Source organism: Strix aluco, chromosome 10 (assembly GCF_031877795.1).
Source record: "Strix aluco isolate bStrAlu1 chromosome 10, bStrAlu1.hap1, whole genome shotgun sequence".
Lineage (NCBI taxonomy): Eukaryota > Metazoa > Chordata > Aves > Strigiformes > Strigidae > Strix > Strix aluco.
This window is the reverse complement of record NC_133940.1, coordinates 15,119,531-15,137,692: the sequence shown is the minus strand read 5'-3', so window position 1 is coordinate 15,137,692 and position 18,162 is coordinate 15,119,531. Positions and strand designations below refer to the sequence as shown.

The 18,162-nt window shown below is 42.3% G+C and overlaps 1 protein-coding gene across 1 annotated transcript in view; it reads left to right on the top strand.

The window, feature by feature from the left end:
- Positions 1–4,260: 4,260 nt before the first annotated feature.
- LOC141927934 (uncharacterized) overlaps positions 4,261–18,162 on the top strand; it is a 29,384-nt gene continuing 15,482 nt past the window's right edge. The window contains exons 1-9 of the mRNA XM_074835370.1: positions 4,261–4,744; positions 5,550–5,589; positions 8,586–8,670; positions 9,965–10,071; positions 11,153–11,211; positions 12,277–12,387; positions 14,377–14,507; positions 15,261–15,385; positions 17,422–17,527. Coding sequence (XP_074691471.1) covers positions 4,651–4,744; positions 5,550–5,589; positions 8,586–8,670; positions 9,965–10,071; positions 11,153–11,211; positions 12,277–12,387; positions 14,377–14,507; positions 15,261–15,385; positions 17,422–17,527 — 858 coding nt within the window. The 5' untranslated portion in view covers positions 4,261–4,650. The remainder of the gene's footprint in view (positions 4,745–5,549; positions 5,590–8,585; positions 8,671–9,964; positions 10,072–11,152; positions 11,212–12,276; positions 12,388–14,376; positions 14,508–15,260; positions 15,386–17,421; positions 17,528–18,162) is intronic.

Genomic DNA, 18,162 nt, shown 5'->3' with positions numbered 1-18,162 from the left:
TGAATAGTGCAGTGTGTTTATGGGGAAAAAAACCCAGCTTCTGCATCTCTCCCTGTAGCAGTGTGCTGATCAGCTGTAAATGGAATGTCTGTAGTGGTGGGTTTTCTTTAAATAAGACACAATTCTGATACGGCCAGACCAGGTGCCTGTATTGGGACTTTCAGTATGGGTTGGCTGGTTTAAAGAGCAAGACTTGGAAAGTTTAGGAAGGCTTTCCAAAAAAGACAAATGCAGAATGAGCATTGCATTTAGTCTTCCAGATACTGTTTGGCTGGCTTACAGACCCTCTGTTGTAAGGACTTCTTGTAGGAGTCTCTTGCTGCAGCTTTCCTCTCTGAAAAGCAGAAGGGTTTCTCTTGTGCTATTGTAGTTGCACCTCAAAGAGAGCCTAACCTGAGCATGGGTAGTGTATGTTAGTGAAATAAATCACTGGCTTATACAGAGGCTTGTGAATGCAGGACAATGCAGCCTTTTGTGTGTGTGTTAACAGGCTAGCTTTGTAGCTGTGAAAGCAGGACTTAAAATTAAAGCCTGTGGTTCATCCCTGGGGGAAAAAAATTGCATTCCTGAAATGGGCATGTGCAATGTTTTTGTTGAAAGTTGGTGTCCTCAGTTGTTTTGGACAAATACAGGAGCATCTGGGTTGACATGCTGTTGAAGCATATAACTGTTACTGAATATTGTTTGAGAAATTTAGAGAATGTTACTGTGGTGTTAAGTCAAATATAGGAACATTGGGCTGAGTCATGAAGTTAATCCCGTGTATGGGTTTATGAGTTTATGAGATGTAATTGCCTAGACTACTAGCAAAGGTCCGCTTAAAGAGCATTTGGGATTTGGCCCCAACTTCTACTATTGGAATGCAGTTTCAGAACTGTTCAGTAATGAAGTTTACTATAATGTCTGTGCCAATGTATTTATAATTCTATACATCTGTCATGTCAGATTGTTCTTCAGCATAAATAGTTGGAAGTGTTCCAGCTGAGTTTATTTTTCTAGTTAAGCTTATACAGACTTAAATCCTCTTAGTCTTCATTTGCTAGACAAAATGAAATGTTAGTCTGGAAAGCAAAGTTCTCTGTTTCTATCATTCTACTTGCATTTGCTTGTGTTTATTCCAGTCTGAATTAATTTTCCTTGAATAGGTGTAACCAGAAACAATCGGATATTCCAGATAGTGGCTCATGGCTAAGGCACCAGGTACTTCAATGTAGATAGTTCCCGCTCTTCTGTGAAAATAATGTGATCCTTTAAATTTAATGGATTAATATCCTTAATGGCTGTATTGCATTTCTGATTCATAGCCATTCTGTGATAAATTTGGGACTTTATCTCCTCAGTCACTTCCAGTTTGTACAAGCTCCCAACAGACACTCATTACTAGTCCCATCAGTCCAGACTCATCATTTGACCTTTGTACTGTTGAATTTCTCGATACTTATATTACAGTGGTCTTCCCAGTCCTTCAACTCTTCTCGTATATGCACTCCCATTCCTCCTACTTTGTCACTGACTGATTCTATCTGCAAAGTTAACAAAAATGTTTTTACTAAAATGATTAGTTTGAAGATTGATGCCTGAATTCTGCTTGTAATTTTCTAAAAGCCCCTTTACTTAGTTCCTTACCTGATGTAAATTTTTCTGTTATTTCTCCATCTAACTGAACCGTAATTTGCTTGTTGTAGTTCATCTGGTAGATCTAACCTATTTAGACTTCGTTGATTTACACATTTTGTAAACATGTGAACAGGGCAGATTTGGGTCTAGGCTAAATTGTAATCATTGGATCTGTTTAGAGGATTATCCTCTTAATATACTCACATTTTTTTCACATTCTTTAAATAAACCATATGATCCATAGTAGCCTTCTCTTGACCAGTAAATTAAAATTTCTGCAGGAAATAGGTTTATATGTCTTAAGTTCACTAATAACAAATACTACCTGAAATTTCTGCTAGAAAAAAAACACTTTTTAAGAACCCTCTGGGTCACATAGGATATCCAAAATTGTAATAAAACTGGGAGGAGGAATTACAGTAGCTCTCAGACTAAAAAGAGTTTAAAATTAAATTAAAAAGCATATATTATACAAAAGGTAATGACTGTGATGTGCAACCCTAAATGAGTAATTGAAAATTACTGGTTCTCCTAACAATATCTACAAGGATATCCTTGGACATTGATGACAAGGAAGTGTCTGAATAGGGCAACAAAAGTAAAAAGGGGTTCTCATGTTGGCAGTGTTGTAGACAATGCACTAGTATGCCTTGTGGTTGTGATGGGTGCCATATGACTTGCAGAATATGGTCTGTTAGGACTTTCTGCAAAGAGTAGCCCTAAGGCTGAGTGCGTAAAATGGCTCAGAGTGCCCAAATAATATGGGAATGGCTAGGAGAAACCACAGCGGTATGGGACAGCTCAGCAACGCAGGGCAGCTCATCAACTTAATTCCACGCTAGTTTCCTACAGACCTGAACATTTCATCCTTCATCAAAGACAGATTTATTTTGACCTTAAAATGACAGTCTATTGGATGGTGAAACCTGTAGCCAGAGGGTTAGCCCACATCTTAATCTGAGATAGATTATGAAGTGCAGAGTTGTAAATTGAAAACTAAGCTGCCAGTTACCCTAACTGCTGTTTCCATCAAAGTACAAATAAGTTCCATTCAGATCTAATTTAATTCCTATTGGGGTTTTGGTTTGGGGTTTTTTTTTAGATAATTCTCAAGTATTTGTAAGGTTCAGGTGCTATTTTGGGACCATCTGGAAAAAAAACTAAACAACTATTGTAAAATCTGTTAATACGCTATGAGATTTGTCAGCCACTGCTGAGGCTCTTTGTATCGGTGGCAATTTTCCACCTCTGTGAGTTAATCTGCAACCATTGGTAGCGTATGACATGAGGATCTCAGGGGTTGACTCTCACTATACTTCAGGGGTCCTGGGGAACAGTTGTCTAATTCCTATTCCAGTTGCCACGGTGAGCATTTGTTCAGCATTTCTTTCCACCTGTAGCAGAAAGCAGGGGATGACGAGGAGGAATGGATCCTAGCTACACTTGAACCATAAAGGGAAGAGACGCTTCCAAGGTAACTTTTTGATACGGTATTTGTTGTCATTGTTGAGTGCATGGAAAAGGTAACTTGCTTTATGATTCTTTGTCATTTTTGGTAGCATCAAGTAGTGCTGAAAACCACATTGCTCTAAGTTCCCATGTAGTACTGATGGAATTAAAGAGCTTTGAAACTCAGAGGGTGATACTAACTTGGTACGGCTACTCTAAAGCAGAAGCTGCGAGATGGCTTTGAATTGCAGAAGAGAGTATCAAGCACTACATCTTCAGGGTGTAAAATGTGAAATTCACTTATAAGCTGCAAAGCCAGAAATGGGTCATGTAAATCCTATCCAAAAAGTACTCAGGTCTTTCATAGTGTCACCAACTGTGAATACCACTATATTGACAGAACAGCTGTTAGGACTTGTGAAATGAACACACATAGCAGCATTTGCCTCTGGTCACTCCTAACAATCTCTTTGGGAAATGTGCTGGACTCGTCAATCTGTTGGAGGAGCTCCTAGCATCAGGCACAAGAGTCACAATGGCTGTTTGTGCTCTTCTGCTCTCAACGGTGAGCTAATTTCAGTAGCTGAAACTCTCTGGAGCCTTAATCTTACCAGACACATTGTGAAAGGTTGAAGAAAATTTTTGTATTTTAGAAAACTTTCAATGTGACATCCCCATTGCCAGACAGTGCTGTTGTAAAGTGCTGGCGCTTGGCTGTGATTGGGAAGCAGTTGTTAAACCCAGCCTGTGGTGTATGTCAGATCCTACAAGGGCTGTGGCCGCAGAGCACTACACCAGACCTTGTCAGGGAGATTTATGATGTGAAGATGAAAGACCCACTGATGGGGTTGGTGACGACGAAACCCCGTGCTGTTCACGCGCTGTGGGGCTCTCAGGGCTCGAGTCTGACTGGGAGACGCAAACCAGCTTGTTCAGCTGGCCAGCGTCTGCTGCGGCTGCGGGGCAGCGAACCGCGGTACCCGCCCCCGCCGCTCCTGCCTGCCGGGGTGCGGTACCGCGGCCGCCCCTTCCCGCCAAGAGCCGGCTGAGGGAGGCCGAGGCCACCGGGCCGCGCTCCCGCCCTTCCCGCGCGCCTCGGGCGCCGCCGCCGCTCCCCTCGGCGCATGCGCCCTCGCGCCGCGCATGCGCCCTCCCTGGCCCGTCCTGCGCCGAGGCTCTTGCCCAGGGCCCGGCGCCTTTTGTAACAGCGGAGCGGGCGGCGCTAAGGCCCCGCGGCGGCCTCCGCGCCCGCGCCGGGGGGTCTCGCCCTCCTCCGCGCCTCCCTGCCCCCTCCCCGCCCGCAGGAGCCAAAGAAAGGGCAATGGCGGCGCGTTAGCGAGGCGGCCTCGGCGCGGCCCGGCGGCTGCGGACCCCCCCCCCCCGCCCCGTGCCGACCGCAGCGGATGCGCGCCTCGCTTCAGGCCCCGGCGGGAGCCTAGCGGGGCCCCGGCGGCCGTCGCCGCTTCTCCTCCTCCTCCGCCTCCTCCTTCGCCGCCGCCGCCTCCTCCCCCTGCTGCTGCGGGCGCGGGGGAGGGCGGGCAGCTCGGGGCGCCCCGCTCCCCTCAGCCCCGCGGCGCGGCGGCCATGGCCACCGAGCTGGAGCCGCCGGCGGCTGGCGCCGTGCCGGGCGCGGCGCCGCTGGAGGCGGAGGAGGATGAGGAGCACTGGCTCTACGGGGGTAGGTACCACCGCCCCCGGCCGCGTAGCCAGGCCTCGCCCCGGCCCGGGGTGGGGGGTGGGGGGCAACGCAAAGCACCCGGCCGCCCCCAGGACCTCCACCGACCCCGCCTTACGGGCCTCCCCCGGGATGGGGGATGGGTGGTCCCTCTGCGCCCCCCGGGCGAGCCTCCCTCTGGGGGCAGGCGCTTCAGCTGCTCTGGTTTTGGGGGTTTTGGGGGCGTGTGTGGGTGTGTTATTGTCCTTTTAACAATAACACCGTGATGCAAAGAGGTTAACGTGATGCTTTGTTGCACTTTCAGTTTCCTAATCATCCAAATTTTATTAACCTGATTGATGCAGGTGAACCCCTGGGTTAAGAGGGGACTGGTGGGTGTGTGTGTCTGGGAAAAAGTGTAGGACTTTATTTAAACGTCTTTGTCCTCCTTGGACTTCCTAGCTGGATACTTTTATCGTTCTTCTTCCCTGGCATGTTAAAAGTCTCTATAAAGATCTTCATAGTTGACTTCAGTTACTTATGTGATGTTTGCCTTTACTCTTGCTTGGAGACTTTGGATATGTATTTTGAGTATGTAATATTGTGATATGTTGCAGTGGTGTGAGACTTCACATCTGCAGATGGGTTTTGTTTGGGTTGGGTTTTTTTTCAGTTGCTCCATTTCTAGTTGAACTCTGAAAAGAGAACATTGGGGTTATAGTGCTTTGGCACTACTAGGTGTTTATGTAGCTGTGATGCATTTTATGCTTGGATTTAGCATTTTTTCTTTCACTTGAATAATTTTTTATTATTATTATTGTTTTTGCAGATGACACCACTGGTAAGCAAGAAGATGGACCAATTTCTGGGTGAGTCCAGAGACTGTTTATTCATTATAACAATATATACTGCAAAGAAGATGAATCCATGTTAAGCCTAGCTTCATGAATGCTTTAGGCCATCACTGTTGCCAGAAACAGCAGCTTCTCCTTTTCCCACCCCATGGGGTCATCCCCAGCCACCACACTTGGGCTGGCACAGCATTTATGGATTTGGAAGGTGAAGTGGATGAGGCAACTGATTTGACTTAAAACCAACTTTTAACTCCTTATTTCACCCTCCTCAATTAGTTTTAAATCAGATCTGTTTTCCAGTTTAATTCCCTGGGAAAAATGGTGCCTTGAGGATTGGCCTTTGTGCTGGCCTGGCATTGGTAAAACTGTGGCCTGTGCTTTAGCCTGGAAAAGCTAAAAACCTTGAGCCTAGGTTAAAATCTTGTCGTGATCAAATCAGCAAATTACATGAAATTTGTGAAGTATGTGGTTTGGGTAAGACTTTCAGATAAAAACACTGGGGACAACTCAATGATCAGTTTTACTTTCTGTGTATGGAAAGTATTGTCTGTCCTTGATCATAACTCCCCTATATTTGTAGCAGTGTGTTTTGCACCAGAAGGGTTTTCTTTCAGCAGAAGTATTATCTGTTTGCTATTTTTAAATGTAACATGGTTTTTGGAAGACTTGATCTTCACTGGACTTGTCTGTGCTCAGCACCTTCAAAAGTTCAACTTAATATTTATTGTCCTTTAAGGTCATTGTGTATTCAGTATCTGGAATTTCTGAGTTTGGTACGGATACTGTCCTACTTCTGTAGTGAAGTATCCTGTGCTTAGGGAATATGAAAGCTTTTTCAAAAACAAGTTTTAGGCAGACTTGGTAAATTGGTACCTAAAAACATCAAATGAGCTTTGAGAGAATGAACAACTTTTAGTTTAGATAGATTTACACAAGTTAGTGGTAAATTTCTGTTGTTCCTTGCTACTTTTATCTGAATGTAATTTTACTTTATAAGCAGAATTAAAAATCTGAATTTCCAGCAACTGTCTCCAATAACTGCAAGATGTGTGAAGGAAAAGTATTAGTGATCATGCTAGCGCTCCTTTTTTTCTCCTTTTTTTAAATTTTCTTTGTTGCACAATGAGAGTCTTCCTAAATGAAGAGCTGTGGGGTGGTTTAAGAAAAATGACTCTTTGTTTGCTATGTTGTCAACGGCTGCAGCTCCAGGGGATACATTGCTGCCTTGTCGAGAGTATTTGTCTCTACCCGTGAAGCAGAAATCAGTGTAGTGCTGGATGCAGTATCCATTAACATTCCTTAGCCTAAAGGATGCATTAAATACCAGCAGTCTGTGCAGGATGCTGTTACATCGGCAGTGCACGGGGTTATGTTGGCATTCTGGGGAGATTAAATAGCTGCAACGTTTTTTTGCATGCAGATGATGGCTGTGGACCTGTCAGATTGGTCATTCCTGGGAAGCAAACAGGTTAGGGAATGACTGTTACTTAGCAAATGTTTATTTGAACTCCAATTCATAAATTTTAATGCACACCCACAGATACTTCATGTGACTTGAAGCTGAAGGTAATACTTGTCGCTCTTCCTTAATTCAGTCATCTTGGATTCTTAAGAAAAATTCTGGGGTTGAGGTCAATGTTATGAGTTGCTTGGATTTGACAAACAAGACACAAAAGGTTTCAGAGCCATCTGTGAGATTTTCTCCAGTGGTACCTCTTTTGGTCCTTATGTAATAGCCTATGTCTGCAGCTTTGAAATACTTTTAGAGGCTGATTTTCCCCTAGACATCTTGGCTGCTTTTTATAACTTGAAGTGTCTTCAGCTGTCACCCCAGGAACTTGGCGAAAATGGGACCTATGCTTCCTTGGTTAGCTGCTGAACCTTCATCCCTTCTTTTTGATCTTGGCTTGATTGTTGAATTTCTTTGTATATGGGGCTTTTCTAAGATGGGAACTTCAGTAACTGCTCAAATTGTTCTTGTTCATTTGGTCTTTTTTTTATGTTCAGTAACTGCTTTCTGAGTTGCGTTAGTGTGATCTTTTGGCTTCCTTGTTTGGTGCCTCCTTTCCTGCTGCCTCTGAAATGGCTTTAATCTGACCAGTGTTTGGATTCTGTTAGGTGTTACGTACATTTCTTTTTAAAGATAATCTTGTGTATGTTTATTATCCGACATGGGGTTTTAACTTAATAGCAATGTCTCCACAAAGTACTGGTGGAGAATTGAGTTGCCTGGGCCTGGGCTATTCTAATTGTCTCTTTTGAAAAGCCAGAATTATTTTGAAGTTCTACTAGGTTTTACCTATGACATTAGAGAAAAATGATCTCTCTTTGTATTTTAGTTTTGTAACACTTACCATACTCTTTTCTAGCATGTGTATACCAACTTGACTTTCTTGCTTGGCTAATGCAATAAACAATGTTAACATTCGTATGAACTCTTTAATTGGAGATAAATCTGAACCTGCCCATTGTTGCATTAGGACTAATTTGTAATGAATGAGAAGATTGGGTGGATAATTATCTGTCTTTTCTTCTTTGAATTTTAACTACTCGTTAATGTAAGCTATTTGTAGAAACACTAAAATCACTTTTTCCTTAATTTCTACGGGACAGATGCCCTTGCTGCTTACTAAATATAGGTATAATTATTAGCATTCTTAAGAACAAAGTGAAATTTTGTTTATTATGGTCTTATTCCTATCAGTTGTGATTGTGCTGGACCAAAGCTGAAAGCTGTTATAGCTGCCACTTATATATTAGCTGTTGAGTGGTGTTTGGCTGTCTGTCGGGCGCTCTCTGGAAGCGCTAAACTAATTCTTTCCAGCGAAAGGGAAGCCAAGCAAGGATGATTAATTTTTTGTTGTATAGTTGAGCTAACTGCCAGCAGAATAAACACACTACATGAATAAAGCCATTATATGAAAGTCACCTGGATGAATGCTTTAAAAATGTTTATAGGTGAACCTCTAGATTGGGTTTGTCCACTTTCTTTTATCTGTCACATTTACTAGACATGCAGAATCTTCTCATCCTTTGCAAGACGCTCCTCAGGAGAACCGGCCTGTCAGCAGTGAAGACCGAGAGATGTCACAACATGTATGTGTTCTGCTGCAAATGGTAGACATAGTTATTTTTGTGCTTATCAGTACTCATGGATAAAAAGATGTAAGTGTAAAGACGCTGGTACTGCCTAATACATTACATTTGTACTGTAGGAGTGTACTGGTAGTCAATTCCCAATGCTAACTACAGCAACAGGCTTCTCAGCCTACTGTGGGTAGTGAACCCTGATCTAAGTATTGCTTATGCTCGCCCAAGAGGCAGATGAGGGCCTTTGATGCTGCAGTCTGGCAGGAAAAGCAGAACACGATGTTACCTCCAGCTCAATGTTTAGCATGACTTCTTGAGGGTCAGTAATATATTGGAAACACTGGGATAGAAAGCCCAAAGTGCTGGGAATCAGTTTTGATTCAGGCTCAGACCTCCTAGAATTCAATCTAGTGACTCAGGTTGAAAGAAGAGGAGGAGGAGGCTTGCTTCTCCACCCCCCTCTTCCTGTAGTCTTTTTGACAGGTTTGTTTTCTTCCACTGTGGTCTGTCAAGAGGGCTCACACGCAGTTCTGACAAACCTGTGTGCCCTGGAGAAGGAGGAAGGGTTAGGAACACCTTCCTCATGCTCTTTTGTAGTGGTGAGGTGTTAATTCAGCTTGTGCGTTTTGCACAGCTGCACTGCTGGGTATCTGGAAGACTTCCTTTGCTTTTGTGCCCCAGCAGTGGTGTGTCACTGGAGTCAAATTGGCAGCTGTAAAGTTCTTATGTAAAGTTAAGTGAACTGTGGACTGATTGTGGCAAATAAGCCAAACTGAGCTCCTCAGCAGCTTCCTACTGCACAAGTTGTGGTGAGAGAATATTTGCTCCAAGGTTCCTAAATGAAGCTTGGTGAATGTATTTTGGTGATTTTTATTTGTGATTTTATACTTTCACCATGGATCTGGTGAAGGAGATGTGTCAGAAAAGCCCTTGCTCTTTCAAAAAGAGTAGGGGAGAGGAACTGTGGGACATGATGAAATTCTTAGAACCGAGATAAACCTTCCCCACCTTCAGAAATCTCATCCCAATTCTCTTGTAGGGTCACTTCTTCAAAGGACATAACAGTTTCTTTGTGGGCACCTGTCAGTTTATGTTGAAGGCTGGGTGCTTCCATGGTTTTTGCCTCCAGACACAGCTTTGTATAGCCTTGGAGTGCAGTAGAAAGCTATGTCTTTATATCAGGACCATTCTTTCCAATAGTCCTTCCATCATACAAGCTTTGTAAGATTTGGCTTACTGTCCCAGGGAATTTATCAGTTTTATGTATTAATGACCTCCTTTGTGCTTTTGTTGTTGCTAGGCCCTACCAAGTGGTGAAGATGATGAAGATGACAGTGATAGCGACAGTGATGATGATGATGTGAAAGTTACTATTGGCAACATTAAAACAGGAGCACCATCGTACATGTATGTATTGCTGATTAAGGTGTCGATTTGTGATCTGAGGTAGCTCTGGCATGTTGATTGGGATTGAAAGTGGGGATGAGAGCTGATCTGTCTTCTGGGAGACATGGGAGTAATGGCTAGAACCCCAAAATGGGATTAGAAGCCGATGGGCAGCTCTGTCCTGCAGTTGCTTGTTGGAGAATCTGTCTATAAAATAGGAATGATAATTCACGGGTCTGCTGTTGGAAAATTAACCAAATAATTACTGTGCTTCATCAGGCAAAATCAAAGGTGGGAAGTTAAATTTAACTCATCATCTGTGAAAACTTCAAAAAACAAAATCTGAATTGATAAGAATTTGCATAAACTGTGAATTTACTGATTTTCAGCTGTCTGGTTTTTTTAATGATTTAGAAATGGTGAGGCTGGATTGGCGAACCAGGAAATTATGTCACTGACTTAAAATTCTACCTAATTTGCATTGAATAAAAATAATAAGGCAGTGTTTTTGCTTGCTGCTAACAGTCTTTCTATAAAGTGAATGTCTTACATGTGCTTTGCAGCATATTCTAATTCTTCCACTTTATGGATAATTTCTTTCTCTTGTAGAGGTGGTTTCAGTGTGATGCATCACTCTGAATAGCAATGCTCCATCCGTTAGCAGCTCACTAGATTGTGCAGACATCCTTTTCAAAATCTGCCTCTACCTTTCTCTCTTCATTCTGTGATCTGTGTGCAGCTATTATTTCCATGTTCTTCAGTTCCATTTAACTACTAAGTATTTTCCTGGGCAGAATGGTAACTACTGCTCTCTGAAAGAACTTCTCCCTTCATGTTCAAGACAGTTCTCTTGTGTTCTCTTCTGTTGCTGGTCAGCAAGTATGTTTGCTGGATTTCGGTAGGGTTAGAGGAACTTACATGGCAAATGAATCTCATTTTTAAGGTGTTGAGACTTAGTACTAAAAATTGTAGCAAGGCATGAATTAAACCCAAGTGAACTAAGTGTCTTCTGAAGGATGTCAGGGTTTGAATATATTTTGCGTGAAAATCTTCAACCAAGTAATTTGTTCAAATACCAATGTGGTGATTCTTTTCCATATAGGGGAACTCCTATGAATCTAAACTTAAAAACGGGTAGAGGCTATGGAGCATCTGCTTCAGGTATTGCTGTTATTTTTAGTCCTTCACCTTTTGCAATATTTCACTTATATGGCAGTGACAGTTGCAGCAGCTGCAAATCTTGGTCTCTGTTTGGAAGGATATAAAATTAGTGCATCTTTTTAAAGTAGGAATAATAAGTGTGTTTCCTAAAGATAAGCACTCCTAGGACGGTCTGAGGGTCCAGTGTGCAATGGAATGATTTAATTACTCATAACTGAACAAGCTGATTATAATTCTATTTAAAGTAGAAAAAAAATACATTGTTACTTCTGTAGTTAAAAAAAACCAACAACAAAACAGAATATTTCTAAACTATATTGTTGCACTGGAGCCAGTCTAATTGCCCAGAGAAGAACTTTAACTCTGTGGTCAGTATACTGAGCTACTTGCAGTGCAAGATACTGAGAGAAACAAACTGGCCTTGGGTATCAGCTATGCATATTTCTGCAGACGAAATCTTCCCCACCATTCGGTTTAGTTTATACTGTATATTGAGACTTGGATTCTGTCCTTCCTCACATGTGAGACCATCCTTTCATAGACTTCATATGCCTCCTTCCACTAATTTCTTTCTGCAAATGACTTATCTTCTGATTGAGAAAATAATAACAAATTACCCTTGAAGATTCTGTACCTGACAGATTTTTGCTGTCTCCAATTAGTACACAGTCCACTTAAGACTGATACTGAAAGCTTCTTCTTATGAGAAAATGTGTGTATCTTGGGAGGGAAAAATAAGTATTTTGCCTGGGGAGAAAAAGAAATTTTTTTCATTGGGGTAAATTTCTTGCATGCTCTAACAATTTACTCTGTTTCTCTGTAGTACCAGTCTGGGTTGAATTTGCTTCTCTGCTGTTCAACTGAAAGGGATGTACGCCCTGGCTGTTTATTTATAGAATGATTGAAATAATTTTTATTAAAAAGTTGATTATGGTTCCCTATGTGCTATAAAGTCAGCAATGAATTCACAGTAGTGCTTTATTTTTGACTGGAGTAATTCACTCAGAAAATTAGTGGATTAAAGGCATTGCATTAAAAGTAGTAACGGTTTCTCTTTCTCCAAAGCCAAGTTGCAGCCCAAAGGTATTGACTTAGATGCTGCAGGGAATATAAATGGATTGCCTGTTATAGAAGTGGATTTAGATTCATTTGAAGATAAGCCGTGGAGGAAACCAGGTGGGGCCTCACAGTTTCTTGTGGTAAATATTTTCTGCAGTTTTAGTTGTCTCTCTTTAATTTCACATTTAATTTCTGTCCATTTATTGCTGCCAGGGAACAGGGAAGTTGGAACAATGTGTATTGCTCAGCCTCTGATGCCTGTCTAGACAATCAGTGACATTTACTGATTGATGAAGCCATGCTTCTACCTAAAATTGGGTTGCATTTACTTTATTAATTTAACTTTCCTAAGGGGAGCAACTTTTTTTTTTAATGGTCTGGTTTCTGGAACTAGGGAATTAATAAAATATTGCACTGATATCAATACAATAACATTTGTTGGCCTTAGAGTCAATTGAGTAGGATCAAGATTTGGCTGTTGATGATGTGTGGTTTCCTTTTCATGTGCAACAGCTTGCTTATTCTGTCTCGCCATGGCCAAGCCCAGTCACCCCCATGTACCCTTCTCATTTGGGTCCTGGGGATGTCCACGCTTCTGCAGGAAAGTACCCCTTGCACAGGGCAGCGGTGGTGGGAGTTACTGAGTACATAACAGTGCTAATAACCACATTGGTATCAAACCGGCACTGAATCACTCTGTGATGAATAAGGCTAGTACAGACGTAACAGAAAACGTAGCCTTTCTTCTGCAGGGGATTTTCTGTTGATTGTGAAGTGAGAAAGGGGGCTAGGAAGAAAATAAGTTAGAAGGAAACAATGAAGTGAAGTTCAGAGATGAAGCATGGAAATCGTTGTGGTCGTGCTGACATCCCTGGACCAAAATGAAGCCAGATAGCCTTAAAACAGTGTTGAAGTACAAATAGAGGGAAGGTGTCTGGAGAGGCATGTAACCTGTGAGTTTATTTTAGATGGCAAGTAGCTTATTACTCAACAGCCTTTCAGTTTTATATCCTTTAATTGTTCAGCAAGTTGGTATCTCAAAGTGAGGGAGAGGAAGAAGAATACGGTGTGGAAGAACTGATAGAGGGCTGAAATATAGGCTGATAAAACAGATAATGTTGATGTCATGTTGCTGAGTCTGTGTTCGTGCGATCTGCATATTTGGGTGGTACAACAGGAAGAGCGACCTACCTAGAAGATAAACTTAAACCTTGTTATATAGATGAAGCTCAGCACGGTCAAAGTCCTTTGCTTAGCCCTTATGTATTGGCTCCTTGTTTTAGAATTGATCTGTCTAGGAATACCTTTGAAAGGGAGGTGTTTGAGGGACACCTCAGCAGGGCTTGGAGTTGCTTTGTAGTGCTTCCAGTTGTGAGGTATGCCCTAAAGAGTTAGTTGCAGCTGTTTGTCCCTCTGCATCTACATTTTCTTGGCAAGCAGTTTGTGGCCACCTCTCTTACTCAGAAGTGCTCATGCTGAATTGGCACTTTTCACAGAAGACTGTCAAGAAAGATAACAATCTTGGGAGGCTGTAGTTAGGATCATGACTGAACTGTAATTACTTGTGTGGTCTGAGACATATCAATAAAAAACTTCCACTTTAGCCCTGTTTCACACAATGGGTGAGTCCCAGAATCTCTTCTCAAAACAGCAAAGGCAGTGATGGTCAGGAGCGGAATGCATTGGCTTAGCTCTACCAAGAAAAAGGTTCTGTGGCACCGTCCCATTTTTGTGGTGGTAGCTGGAACTGTCATTCCTGTGCTCTCCCCAGCACTCAGCTCATTTGGACAATTGCAAGAAACCACTCTGAAAAAATCCAGTTGGTGAATAAATGGTTGCAAGCATCGCTTTTAATAGCCTGCATACGCGCTGTATTCTATGTCCCGAACGGTCCCACTGCTGTTCAGGCTGTAGTCCCCCTCCCAATGAAAGATGCAGCCATCTTCGCTGTGGTACACAGCAGCTTTCTGACAGAATGAAATGGAGAGTAAGCTGTGCTCTCTAAAAGATTTTTGTTTTCTTAACTCTTCATTTAAGCAGTTAAAGGACAATTTGGGAACACAAGTCTGCTTGAATCCCTATGTTAACTGCTACTCCCTTTGTCAGGTGCTGATCTTTCTGATTACTTTAATTATGGATTCAATGAAGAAACATGGAAAGCTTATTGTGAAAAGCAGCGGCGGCTTCAGCTTGGACTGGATCCTGCTCCTCCCATCAGCACTGAAAATAAGATCACGGTAGGTGACATGTTACTCCTGCATATGGCTACCATAAAACTGGGACTTGTTTTTGTAATCACATAGATGAGAGTATAAGAGCAGGAAGTACTTTAATATTTAACTGTTCTGTGTTCCTTTCAGTGATGAGAAATACAATCTTTAAAGATTAGATTTCTTTACAAAAAAATCTTTTCTCTATGGAGTGAACAGTTCCAGCTGCCTGGCAGGTCTGAACCACTACAGTAGCAAGTGAATTTCCAGTTGACTGTGAGGCTACCCAGCTATAGGGGTGTCTGGTTGGAAGATCCTGTGGATGTGAGAGGTGTGGAGAGTGGAGCTGGGCATCCAGGGCTGTTTTGCTTGTTGCTGTTGACTGTTGCCATTGTGTGGCTGCCTTTTGTGTTTGGAGACTGCTTTGACCATCAGAAATCTATCAGGTGGCCAACATCTGTTAATCAGAACTTCAGCCAAAGAGTCATACAGCAAGTATTGTTACTTCCAATTTTGATTTAAGGACTACATGAAAAAGGATGTGAGATTATTAAACTTTTGGACTTACAGGAGAGAGTGGACAGCAGGCTGAGGCTGGAAGAGTCAGCTAGTTTACAGAAGTGTCTGTTGCCTTGACCGAAGAATAGGTTGCTTGTTTGCAAGAGCCCTGTGATTGTTTCTCAAGGGAGCCCTTTTCCTTTGCTGAGGGCTAATCTCTATTGCTACATTCAGTTGAAAGTAAGGGCATTAAACCTGTGTGTTACCTATTGCCTTCCACAGGTTCAGCAAGGAAGAACAGGAAATGCTGAAAAAGAAGTGGAAAACAACATTATCAAAACAGAATTCAAAACAGACTTCTTGGCTCTGGTGGGAGGACGCATGAAGGCTGGGCCTCCTCCTAATAGGTAAGAGATCATGGAGACGTAAAGCCTGGGTGCACAGTGTTCTTCGTAGGAGTGGCTGGGATCTACCTGGGCCACATCTGAATCTCCTCAAGCTTGAAACAGAAGAAGCTTTTAAACTTTATAGGAAGCTACTGTGGTCACTCATTAACTATCGTCTTCAGCAGTGCGCTCCTGGGGGTTGTGCAACCCCTACCTACACATTTACGTCTCTTGGCAATATTCTCAGTATAGTTCCACACAGGGAGGGAAACCTGTATCGCAGCTGAAGGGACGCATCTCTGGGAGTGAAAAAAACAAGGCAAATACTTCAGCTTTCAGGGTTTACACTGCTGACTGCTTGTGCTTACTTGGCTTATTCTTACTCCCACGATGTTAATCTTTGCCTCCTTAAGTGGAAGTGGATTACATGTTTGGCAGCTGATAAGAGGAGCTATTGGTTTCTGAACCTGTATGCTACACTGCTTGATGCGTGCTGATTAGTTATTCTCTCCAATGAGAGAGAGGATCCGCAAGGCTGGACAAAGCAAAACAGTTGAGTCGTTTTGATTGGCAGCCACTGCTGGGAAAAATGCTTTGACTTTGAGGTTGATGAGTTTTTATCAAAAGCTTCAGAAAAACAAAGCTATGTGAAACCAGAAGAGCCAGAGTTTTGGGATCTTTGTGTTTCTAGCGCTTTATTCACATTACATCTTTTGCACACCTGTTTTGCAGAAATCAGTCTTACATTCCAACTTTATACTTTGTCTGAGAAACAAGTATATACTTCAAGTTTAAGCTTTAAAACTCTAGTTTGTCTGTTTGCGTTTAAGCACTTTGGTGGCATTTCTGTCCCCCTTCATAGTGCATCGAATGCAATCAGGTTTGTTTCCAGCTCTTAGTGTAACTTATGAGGTTTTTGAAAATTTACACCACTGCAAGATAAGCTGATGCTATTGTAACTATACAGTATTTTTGTCCATTTTAACGTGCAGTCTGGTTTTGAAAGTACTGACACAGAAGATTCTGTTCCTGCAGCAGAGCTTTTGGTCAGGACCAGAACAAGTATCTTCATACACCGCATCAGCATCAGAACCATGGTCTTAGCAATGAGTTGTTTGGGGTTTTTTTCCTTAAACAAAGTGAGCAGATTTCAGTGAGAGAACTTTCTCTCCAACTAGCCAGCATTTTTATATCCACTTTTTCCTACTGAGAAAATTCTGCAATCTGACTTGAAAAATTGCTGATGCTTTTCTGTCCTAACTTCAGGAAAGCATGTCTAAGGCCATACTTACACAAATCAATTGTTGCATGAATATAAGACAAGGGATTCTTAAACTTCAGTTGCGGTACAACGAGCTCCTCTAAAAATGTTCTTCCCCTAAGAGTGACCTGGGTATGGAGATAAAAGAACATGGAAAACTGTAGGTTCTGTGACTGATTTCCACTGGTGCATAGACAGCACTGTTTCTTGGATACATTGATGTATTCTTTTTTTTTTTTTTTCAAGGATCTACCCTTGACTTCATTGAAGGCAGTGGCAAAACTTTTGACTTTAATAGAAACAGAGTAGATCTTAGGGAGGTGAGCTAGAAAGTGTCTGAGAATCTGATCTGTAAATAGCTTCAGTGGTATCAGCAACACTTGAAATATTGGACAGAAAGTAGGAAAAATCTGGGCTGGTAACATTAAAGGCTTCCAATAAATATTCTCTGCTTTCTCTGAGCCTGATCTGGGAATGATTATTCAAATCTGGAGAGTGTGTAAAGGATTTCAGCTCTGAACCAGACTGTGCAATCAGTGTTACTACACCTATACATGGTGATTCTTCGCATCATGTTTCTGGGCGTTCAGAGAGATGTAACTCACCCTTGCAAGCAGAGCTCCAATTGCTCAAAAATGAAAAAGGACTTCTCATTCACCTCTTGTCCAATGTGAGTGCTGCCTGTAGAGACATTTGCTGGTGGAAAAGAATGTACAAGAGAATTCTGTCTAATAGTGGGAAAAACTGGTCCTTCTAATGTCTTTTTGCTTAAAAAGATGCATCTGCTTTGTACCAGGAAGCTGGGTGGGACAATTGATGTGATCGGTGGCCAGGCAGGCACAATTCGGAGAGTAGAAGGAAGACGACGTGATAAGCATGCCTCCGAGGAAAACCCAATTCAGGTAAATGTCTTGCAGCGTCTTGACAATTTTCTGATTTTATTACACTTCTAGTGAACCCTGAGCAAATGTCTGTGCATTCCTGACCTCCCACGTCACTATTTCTGTCTGCAAAGCAGTAGGTAGTACATGAGCCCTGTCGAGGTGAGGCATATGCGTGTATCAGTCCCTTCTGCACGTTGAATTAACTTCTGTGTTAAAAGCTTTATCTTGCTAGGAGCTAGGGATCGTCCTTTAAAGACTTGCCTTCCCAGTTTCTTTTCTCATCAGCTCTCCTGCAGTATTCCTTGGGGTGTGTAGCTAGGAGGCTCTTACGTGGATTATTCCCTTCCCCTCCACTGTCGGGTTGGAATCTCCACTTCTACTTGGGGCTTGTGTTTCTTTTTACTTTGAAGTAACATTTAGTCTAAGCATCATTAGATGCAGCCTACACTTCAGACTTAGGGTGGGCCTTTGTTACTGGATCTTGTCCCTTATAAGAAATAAAAGTCTGGACTTTAAAACTGGACACAGTTCTGACCTTGCGTGTCCAGTGTGTGACCATAATGTTCTGGTTGGCTTCTAGGTAGGAAGGTGCTACGTGACGTGTAGTGTTTGAGGACCATCTGCCAAGCCCTTCTCTTAACCGCTTTTCTCTT